A 10,186-nucleotide genomic window follows, 5' to 3' on the forward strand; every position below is an offset into this window, starting at 1 on the left:
CCCCCCCGCCTCCCCCCCTCCGGCCCGGGCCCTCTCCGGCCGCTCCGGGCCCTGTGGGCGGGCGCGGGGGCGGCCTCCTTCCCGCCCGGCCTCCCTCGGCCCCGCCGCTTCCTTCCCCCGCAGCGCCGAGGCCCGGCTCGCCGCCCCGTCGCCATGGGCGCCGCCCGCCACCACCGGCTGCTCCTCCTGCTGCTGCTGGCGGCGGTTTGGGGGCCGTGTTTCTCGGGGGGGCTCCCCTCGCCACAGCGGCGGTGGCCGGTGCCTTACAGGTGAGTGTCGCGGGGAGTGGGGGGCCCGGCGGCCGCTGAGGGGGGAGAGGGGCGTCCCCGGGGCTGCCCGGCACGGCGGCCTGTGCCTGACACACCTCCTCTTCCTCCTCCTCCTCTTCCTCCTCCTCCTCCGGGGACCGTCAGCTTTCTGTTTTGTTAGTTTGTGTAATTTTTTAGTGTAAAAAGGCCATGAATTTGGTGTATTTAGCTCAGGAGTGTAAGAGAGTGGGTGTCCCTGGCCTACAGCCGCGCTGGCTCAGCTGCCCCCCCGGCGGACGACTGCCCTTGCTCTAAAGGTGCTCCTTTTAATTCCTGTTTTAGCACAAGAGTTGTGATGAGGAAGTCGGGCAACGATTTATTTTATTTTTTAAGTGGAAGTTTACTTCATGCTTTTCACTGAAGCAGTGTCGAGTTCCCTTCGCCACAGAAGGCAGCCTGGTGCTGTTTGGGGAAAGCAGAAGGGGTGCCTGTGCCCCCCTTCTGCTGGAGCAGGGAGCTTTGGTCGTACTGAGGAAAAGAGCCTCTTCAGCAGAGGAATGAGCCTCTTCAGGCACAGGGCTGTGCTTACATGTGGATTTTGTGTGGGCTTGCTGTTTGTAAAAGGAGGTGTTAGAGTTTAACTGCGCTCTCTCTTAATGCACGCCCGAAATTTTGAAAGCCCCTTGCGTAATTGCCTCGCAGTTCGATTACTGTCAGGTGATGCCTTGAAGGAGCCGATCTTGCCGTCATGAGTTGTCCTTGGGGTTTTTCCAGTGAGTTCAGTAGTTGCAGGGCTGGGTCTCTGGGTGGTCAAAATCGGGAGGACAAGCTGGTCAGTGTGAGACACTCAGAAATGTGGTGTTTTATTGCTTCTTAACGGGCTTGTTACCTTCTTGTCACAGGCACAGTGCAGTGTGAGGGGAAAATGCAAATGTGAGGTATGCAATTTAGAAACAGATCTTAAATGTCTGGCTGGCCTAAGTCTTTGTTTTCTGTATATTCTTTTCCCAGCCATGCTCTTCTCTTTCTCTCTTTCTTCCTCCTCCCCGCCATGGCCCCGGACAAAATAAAAGCAGACATGGTGAAGTACCCAACAAGCTTGGAGAAGAAGCCCACAGGGAAAATCTGTGCTGTCTCAGCAGGGCTACTGGCCTTACTATGGCTCAGGAAATCCCGTGTCCCTGAGTCATCTCATGGCTGTGGTATTTGTGCCACTCAGTAGCCCTGGGCAACTGAGTGTGTTAGACTCTCAGGCTGTGCTCCGGGCAAGCTGTGTTTGCCTGTCTGTCTTGCTAACAGGAATATAGGAACCTTGTTTTATGTGAAATACAGAGAGTGAATTTGAATGAAATTGAGTGAATGAAATTGAATGAAATTGAATCTCTGGCCATGGAGGCAAGGGGGAGGGTATGGAGAGAGGAAGTTTTTCCTCCAGTAGAAGAGGACCAGGTTCGGGAGCACTTGGCCAAACTGGACATTCATAAATCCATGGGCCCTGATGGGATGCACTTGTGAGTGCTAGAGAGCTGGCAGATGTTATCTCTGGGCCACTCTCTGTCATCTTTGAAAGATCATGGAGAACAGGAGAGGTGCCTGAAGACTGGAGGAAGGCCAACATCACTCCAGTCTTCAAAAAGGGCAAGAAGGAGGACCCTGGGAACTACAGACCAGTTAGTCTCACCTCCATCCCTGGAAAGGTAATGGAGAGACTGATTCTAGAAGTCATCTCCAAACAAGTTGAAGAGCAGGGGGGTTATTGGAAGTGGGCAACATGGGTTTACCAAGGGTGAATCATGTTTGACCAATCTGATGGCCTTCTATGATGCTATAACTGGTTGGCTGGATGAAGGAAGGGCAGCAGATGTCATCTACCTTGACTTCAGCAAGGCTTTTGACACTGTCTCCCATAACATCCTCATTGGGAAACTAAGGAAGTGTGGGCTGGAAGAGGGGATAGTGAGGTGGATTGAGAACTGGCTGTGTGACAGCACCCAAAGGGTAATGATTAATGGAGCAGGTTCAAGCTGGAGACCTGTAACCAGTGGTGTCCCCCAGGGGTCAATACTTGGTCCAATCCTGTTCAACATATTCATCTGTGACCTGGACGAGGGGACAGAGTGTATCCTCAGCAAGTTTGCTGATGATACCAAACTGGGAGGGGTGGCTGACACCCCGGAGGGCTGTGCTGCCATCCAGAGAGACCTGGACAGGCTGGAGGGCTGGGCAAGGCAGAACCTCATGAGGTTCAACAGGGAAAAGTGTAGGGTCCTGCACCTGGGGAAGAAGAATGTCAGGCACCAATACAGGTTAGGCACGGATCTGCTTCAGAAAAGTTCTGAAGAGAAAGATCTGGGGGTCCTGGTAGACAGCAAAATGACAATGAGCAAGCAGTGTGCTCTTGTGGCCAGGAAGGCCAATGGAATCCTGGGCTGCATAGAGAAGAGTGTGGCTAGTAGGTCGAGGGAAGTCATTCTCCCCCTCTACTCTGCACTGGTGAGGCCACAACTGGAGTACTGTGTCCAGTTCTGGGCTCCCCAGTTCAAGAGGGACAAGGAACTACTGGAAAGAGTCCAGCGAAGGGCAACAAAGATGATTCAAGGACTGGAGCATCTCCCTTATGAGGAGAGACTGAGAGAGCTGGGACTCTTTAGTCTGGAGAAGAGAAGGCTGAGGGGAGACCTTATCAATGCCTATAAGTACCTAAAGGGTGGTTTGAAGGAGGTGGGAGCCAGACTCTTTTCAGCGGTTGCCAGTGAGAGGATGAGGGGCAACGGGCACAAGTTGGAACATAAGAGGTTCCACTCAAATATGAGAAAAAACTACTTCACAGTGAGGGTGACAGAGCCCTGGAACAGGCTGCCCAGGGAGGTTGTGGAGTCCCCTTCTTTGGAGATTTTCAAGATTTGCCTGGATGCAGTCCTGAGTAACATGCTCTAGCTCTAGGCAATCCTGCTTCAGCAGGGGAGTTGGACTAGATGATCTCTATGGTCCCTTCCAACTCTAAAAAATTCAGTGAAATTCAGTGAGAAAGGAGGACTTGTCAGAAAGGTTTTCACTGTTTGTATATAGTGCGATATATAAGCGGATTGGGTCTTCACTTTTCGAGGTTTGATAGGAATGATGAATGGAAACAGTCATCGTAGGTTCTTAGGCCTCTTTATCTAAGTTAAATCCTGTTTCTCCTGATGTGCACCTCAACAGCCTTATGAACTTGTACACTCCAAGTGCATCACAGAATGTGTCCCTGGGGGTGGCTGCACACTTGAGGTTTGCCACTCAGGCCCCTGGGAAGCCATGGGACAGTTACTCCAGCCCTGAAGCTGGGCTTATGGTTCTTTGTGCTTCTCTTTCTCAACACAGGCGCTTTGATTACCGTCCAAAAAGTGATCCCTACTGCCAAGCTCGCTACACCTTCTGTCCCACTGGCTCTGCCATCCCAGTTATGAAAGAAGAAGATGTCATTGAAGTGTATCGATTACAGGCTCCGGTGTGGGAATTCAAATATGGGGACCTACTGGGACATTTGGTAAGGTGGCGGTTTTGTTTAACGCAGTTATAGTGGAAAATTCAGCGGAATTCAACAGCAGGTGCCAGAGTGGGAGCTGTAAGGCTGGGATATGCTTATATGGAAGAGTATTGGAGCACACAAGCTAGGCTGTCTAGGGGAAAGATACCCAAAGAGCAGTACATTTCCAACAAAAAGTTGCAGAATGTAGCTCAGCTGAAGAAAACAGCATGACCAGTTTGGATGTGTTCCCCCCCTGGAGCTGCAAATTGGGAGGTTTTTTTATAAACAAACCATTACGTTTTGAGTGTCTTTTTTTTCTGCGCTAGCACTGCATCAAGAAAATAACTTTTATTTGTCCCCTTATGTCAGATTAAATGATCTCTTAGTGTATTAATTTTTCTGTTGTTAAAAACTTTTATATTTGCATGAACGTGGATATCTATCAAGAGTAGACACCAACTGGTCAGAATGGTGGATCATGGGGCAATGGTTGTTTTCACATTTCTTTCTGGAATGATATGATCAGTATTGAATTAAAGTCTCCATTCATGGAGTCATGCAGATATGAAAATCTCAGCTTTAGTAATATTTATAGCTGTATATAATTAAGATTCAAAGCATGATTCCTAATGAATAAGCAAAGAGTAGTGAATAGGAAATAGTAACATCAAAACCAAGTGTGGAGTCAAAAATGGAAATAGCTTCAAATATTGTTATCTTGGTTGGTAAACTAAGGTCTAATTTATGTATTTACTATACGGCTTCTAAAATAAATATTTATCTCATTCCTTTTGTGACCTTCATTACCAAGATCTGGTTTTGGTAACTCAGTTCTGCTCTTTATTTCTTTGATACCCCTGGGAGGTAAAGGATTCAAAAGTAAGCTTGAGTTTTGGTGACGAGCTCCCACTGACTATCTGCCTCCAAAGAACAGGATTTACAGTGGATGGATAGACAAACACTGAGACAGTGTGACTTGGGGATAAAAGTATGTGTGTGATACAATCTAGTATTTCACGTGTTGGTGCTACTGAATCCAACATGTTATAGGAACCCCCTTCCCCTCTTCCCACCCTGTTACGCAAAAGCTCCCCAAGCGTCGTGTCTATAGGCTAAGGTCAAGTTGGTTTTATGTTAAAATTTTGGCTTTGGGGGCTATTTTTTTTTTTTTTTCCTTTTCCAGAAAATTATGCACGATGCTGTGGGTTTCAAGAGCTCTCTCACAGGCAAAAACTACACGATGGAGTGGTACGAGCTCTTCCAGCTTGGGAACTGCACATTTCCACATCTCCGGCCTGGCATGGACGCGCCGTTCTGGTGTAACCAGGGAGCTGCCTGCTTTTATGAAGGAATAGATGATGCACACTGGAAGGAAAACGGAACTTTAGTTCTTGTGACCACCATATCAGGTAGATTTCAGGTGCTTTGGATGGTGCTGATATAAAATATAGTCAGCTTTGTCTTGATGTAAAGCAGGTTCTTATAATTTATGTTTCGTAGGTTATTTGCGATGTTAGTCACTGATGCTAATTTCAAGCCAAAATACTATCTCTGCACTTTCTTTAATACAGAAAGTGGTATGAGGCTGCTGACTTTTAAACAATGCGCACTGAAGAGCTGTTAAATGAGAGTCATTTGGTGTTGCTGTGCAAAACCACTTGAGTCTCTTGAGTGTAAAAATAGCAAAACAGCTTATACAGAACCATTATGAACTCTTTTCACGTGGCTTCACCAAAACAAAGCCTTCTATTGTGAAGTGGCAGATGACTGCTGAGACAGAAAAACGGGGGAATATGTGTACATTACTGAGCAAACAAATAAGGCATATTTAGAAATAGTCTCAAAAATAAAAAAAGGATAATATATAAATCTCTATTTCCATCTCCCCCATTATGTGTCACAAAAATTGCAAATGTCCCCAGTAATAGGTCTCTATCATATGTCATAAAACAAAAGCAGGATTTGCACCTCTAAATAAGATTACCAGAATAGCTTCTTGGTACATGAATATATACTGAACACCGAAATTCTAAAAGAAAAAGGTCATTTAAATAAATGTGGCTGATTAATGTAGTAGTACAGTGAATGACTTGGGTGTTCCCAAGTCTCCTGAGGATTTGGAGAGTTGCTTGTAGCTCACGACTGAAGTCTTTGATGCCCAATAGGGGTTGTATTCTTTTGTATGAATACCAAGTGAAATATTTTCATGATATTGTGGTACTTGTAATGCTTCCTGCCCCTGTGGATTGTTCGGGTGAGGTTATGCTGGAGGGATGTGGAGGTATTGTTTCGGTCCTCCGTGTCTCTCTCGCTTCCTGTTTCCATGGAACTTTTAGGAAGGTGGCATCTCTGGGAGTTTTGAATTGTCTGAATTCGACTAGGAATCGGAAAGTTCCTGTGGAAGAGGGTGAATGGCTGCAAGCACAGATGGACAGGGTCATGAGCTGGGCTTGCTGCCTTCACAGAGCAGGCAAAAAGCATCCCATCTCCTGGGAGAGGGCTTCAACGCCTGACACATCTGGACTCTCTTTGCCTTTGCATGATCCTACGGAGCTCTTTGTCAGCAGTGTCAGAGAGCACATTGAAGCATTCTCATTTTCTTTTAAAGCCCATCAACCAGGTTAATGTTACTTTCAGGGCATGTTTCTTTTATGGAAATAGGGCAGGAATATCCGAAGTCTGATTTTTGACAGACTAGGCGTCTTCCAACAGACTAGCACGGAGCCGTGCATTAACCTGTAATACTTTTGTTTAAGATGTTAAGGCCAGAACTTCGTATTAAGTTCATCTCGGTCTTGTTAGGAGAGACGAATCCTTTTCAGTAACATGAATGCACATGAGGAAGCTAATCTGGTAGGAGTTAGATAAGGACATAGGTAGGAGTAAGATAAAGGGGAGCTTGAACCCTGTCTAGAGTGCATACTAAGTACATCTCTTGATACAGGTTTAAACAACTGGCTGTTTTATTAAACCAAACCACGGGCAATTAAAAAAGAAAGTATCCAACACTTTCACTGAATAGAAAGGTCGTTAATGCTTACTGTGCAACAGTCTCCCTGATTTTCCAGCAGCTGCCAAGCCCAGTTGCTGTACCCGTGGCAGTGACACTGGCAGCTAGAGAGAGGCCATGGCTTGGAACGCTGTCACGATTGCAAGCTGTCATCTGAGTCTGTCTTCTGATGTATGGCACAACAAGAATCTCCAAAAATTGGCCATGCTGTGAATGTGAGGTGCTTGACGAATTTGAGTCACAGATGGTTGTACCTTGTGCAAAAAGAGGGCAGGAAGGGCAAGGTTAGGACTGCAGGAAAAACAAAAGAAGGAAGATTAGTCCTGTCTTTCCGCTCTATTTTGGGGAGGCAGATGCATCACTTGTATGGAGCTGCCAGAGGGGTGAGCTGACTTAGAGATGTCTTCCTCGTTCCAGCTGTGAAACCACCAAAACACTCCAAGCATGTATGCTAAATCAAAAAAAAGATAATCCACAAGGTCTTCAAGTTAACTGGTCCTCACATCCCACTCCTATCGTTTGGCTTAGTTCAGCTGTGCTGTCTGTGGAGCTGCTAAACCAGCAGGGTGTCTCAGTTTGAGGTTTCTGTTGTGGGGAGATGTGAAAATTTCTGCCCTGAATTGAGTTAAAACTTGAGGAAGTGCAAAAACACGTTGTTGTGCTGGTGAGCACTTTGTCAGCATCTCTTGTAGACTTGTACAGCCTGCCCAGTTTGTCTACATGGGTGAAACGGAACGAGAAGTGTCCTGGTTCCCTGAGGTTTGGATGTTCTGGTGTAGTGGCGGGAAATGGGGCAGAAAAAGAAATTAGAGTTTAAATAACTTACATGTAAATACAGTTTACTTAGTGAGGTATTACTTCTCCCTCCAACCTAAGCCCTTGTGTCTTTGTATGGTCATGTTCATAGAATCATAGAATCATAGAATCATTGAGGTTGGAAGAGACCCTTGGGATCATCGCGTCCAACCATCTACACTACTCTACAAAGTCCTCCCCTACACCATATCCCTCAGTACCGCATCTAAACGTCCCTTAAACACATCCAGGGATGGTGACTCAACCACCTCCCTGGGCAGCCTATTCCAATGCCTGACCACTCTTTCAGTGAAAAATTCCTTCCTAATGTTCAATCTAAACCTTCCCTGTTGGAGCTTGAAGCCGTTCCCTCTCGTTCTATTGTTAATTACCTGTGAGAAGAGACCATGTTGTAGGTGAACTTCTACAGGGAAGGGAGGCGAACCTTGAAATAGATGGAAAATATTTTGAGTCGTGTATTTGTTCCCTTTTCTCTGTACCGGTTGTTTTTCCTCTCTTAACAGGAACCATGTTTAACGAAATGGCAAAATGGGTAAAATACGACAACGAGACTGGCATTTACTACGAGACCTGGACAGTTCAGGCAAGTCCCCACAAACAGTCAATCGTGTGGTTCGACTCCTACGAATGCTCTAAATTTATCCTGAGGACGTACCAGAAGCTGGCTGACCTGGGAGCTGTATTTCGGAAGGTACAAACAAACTACACGAGCATAATTTTATTCAGCGGCGAACCCATTTATTTGGGAAACGAAACATCTATTTTTGGATCACTAGGAAACAAGACATTGGCAGCAGCTATAAGAGACTTCTACTACCCCTTCAAACCTCATCGGACGGTCGGAGGGTTTTTTGTGGATCTTTTGAAAATAATTGATCGCGTCATCTTGAATCACCAGTTTTACCTCTTCTACAACTTGGAATACTGGTTTTTACCTATGAAATACCCTTATCTCAAAATAATTTATGAAGAGGTCCCTTTACCTACTGGAAGCAAAACATCCTTTGGTGTGTAATTGCTTACTGAAGAACGGAACTTGCCCTTATGCCAGAACATCCTTAGGGATTTTTGGAGCGCTACCATGATGGTATTAGTGGTGTATGTATGTTTCACTGCCAACTCTCAAAGTTGTGTTGGGAAGGCTTTGCTAGACCACACGAAAGACCATGCCTTTTCTTCTTATTACCTGCATAATACGTTCATGAATGCTTCAGCATCTCTGACTTGGCCACCTTCTGTGTAACCACGGACAACTGCTGCCCGAAGGTAGGCTGATGTGGCTCCTCTTGGCTAAACTCTGCAGTGCCTGAGGGTGAACGGGAGGCCTGGTCTCAGGCCTTCTCCACATACATGGCCACATGGTGGTAAATAAGACCTGGCCACCAACAGAGGTGGAACACAAGCATTACAAGGACCTTCTGGTCTGACTAACTCAGCTATCCATGTATTGGAGCTAACAAACGTGAGTGCCTAGATATGCCCAGCTCCTTCAATGTGTGCCTTACATCAGTGTTTCTGTATTTCTTTGGTTTGTACAAGAGGGACCTATGAACTTTTCTCTGGTTCATGAAGTAGGCGTGCCACGGGGTGGGAAGGGGCCGTGGATCTAGTAGAAGATGGCACGGGTGGTATTTTGTCACCATTTTGCTTCCTTCACAATACAGATGGCTCTTCCTAAGATTTGTGTGTGAGTTTTCTAGCACAGATAGAAGACAAACAACCTGATTTCACCTCAACTTGGATGCCTAACTGCAGGATTTCGGTCCTGTTCTGGGCTGTGCCTACAGCAACTTGGCAACCCCTTCCCTTCAGACCCCTCTGACCAACGCCAAGGGAACACTGGCTTCCTGGAGAGCAGCGAGGTTGCCTCCAGACAAAAAAACCCACCCACACCCGCAGCAGCATAACCATCTCCAGTTCTTCACTGCTCGCTGTGAGGGTTTTTTTAAACCAGTTGCAAAACGAGGACTAACCTTCTGCAGAGGTTATTACTGCATCATGGCTAAGTAATTAGTAACAATTAGCTTTGATTCAACTCACAAGAATGGCGGAAAATTGACCTTGTGTTTATAAAATCACTATAAGTACCTACTTGAATTGTATTAGCGTGTCATGGGATGAGCATGAGGGCAGCTAGTGTGAGAGGAATTGGGCAATAAGAACAGCTCTGTTCTGCAGGGGAAAGTTGCTAATTAGTTCTGCTGTTACTTGAAACTTCATCTTCTACCTCAACTTGACACTCTCCGCAGCCAAAGTAACAAGCTTGTGCTTTAACCACCAGAATCATAGAATTATCTGGGTTGGAAGGGACCTTCAAGATGATCTAGTCCAACCACCAATGTAACTCTGATAAAAACCCTCACTAAACTAAGCACTATGTCAACCCGTCTTTTAAACACCTCCAGGGATGGTGCCTCAACCACTTCCCTGGGCAGCCCATTCCAATGCTGGATAACCCTTTCCGTGTAAAAATTTTTCCTAATATGCAATCTGAACCTCCCCTGGTGCAGCATCAGGCTGTAAGAGCTTCAGCTTCTATAGATTACCCACCAAGAAGGTAATCCAGGAGGCACTAGGGAAGATAAAGGGGAGCAACAAGCCTGT

At 46.3% G+C, this 10,186-nt stretch overlaps 1 protein-coding gene across 1 annotated transcript; it reads left to right on the forward strand.

Moving 5' to 3' along the window:
- Nucleotides 1-113: 113 nt before the first annotated feature.
- CLN5 (ceroid-lipofuscinosis, neuronal 5) lies at nt 114-9,953 on the forward strand. Its single transcript, XM_014959838.1, has 4 exons — nt 114-269; nt 3,609-3,774; nt 4,940-5,165; nt 8,086-9,953. Exons 1-4 carry the CDS (start codon nt 154-156, stop codon nt 8,595-8,597), a joined length of 1,020 nt encoding a protein of 339 aa, XP_014815324.1. The 5' UTR covers nt 114-153; the 3' UTR covers nt 8,598-9,953.
- Nucleotides 9,954-10,186: the final 233 nt, after the last annotated feature.

Source organism: Calidris pugnax, unplaced genomic scaffold, assembly GCF_001431845.1.
Source record: "Calidris pugnax isolate Ruff unplaced genomic scaffold, ASM143184v1 scaffold514, whole genome shotgun sequence".
NCBI classification, from domain to species: Eukaryota; Metazoa; Chordata; class Aves; order Charadriiformes; family Scolopacidae; genus Calidris; species Calidris pugnax.

What these genes read in the sequence shown, in the direction of transcription:
- CLN5 (XM_014959838.1), top strand. Translation starts at nt 154, where the DNA reads ATGGGCGCCGCCCGCCACCACCGGCTGCTCCTCCTGCTGCTGCTGGCG. An exon ending in CGGTGGCCGGTGCCTTACAG is followed by an intron (nt 270 to 3,608) that starts GTGAGTGTCGCG and finishes TTCTCAACACAG; the next exon opens with GCGCTTTGATTACCGTCCAA. An exon ending in TCTTGTGACCACCATATCAG is followed by an intron (nt 5,166 to 8,085) that starts GTAGATTTCAGG and finishes CTCTCTTAACAG; the next exon opens with GAACCATGTTTAACGAAATG.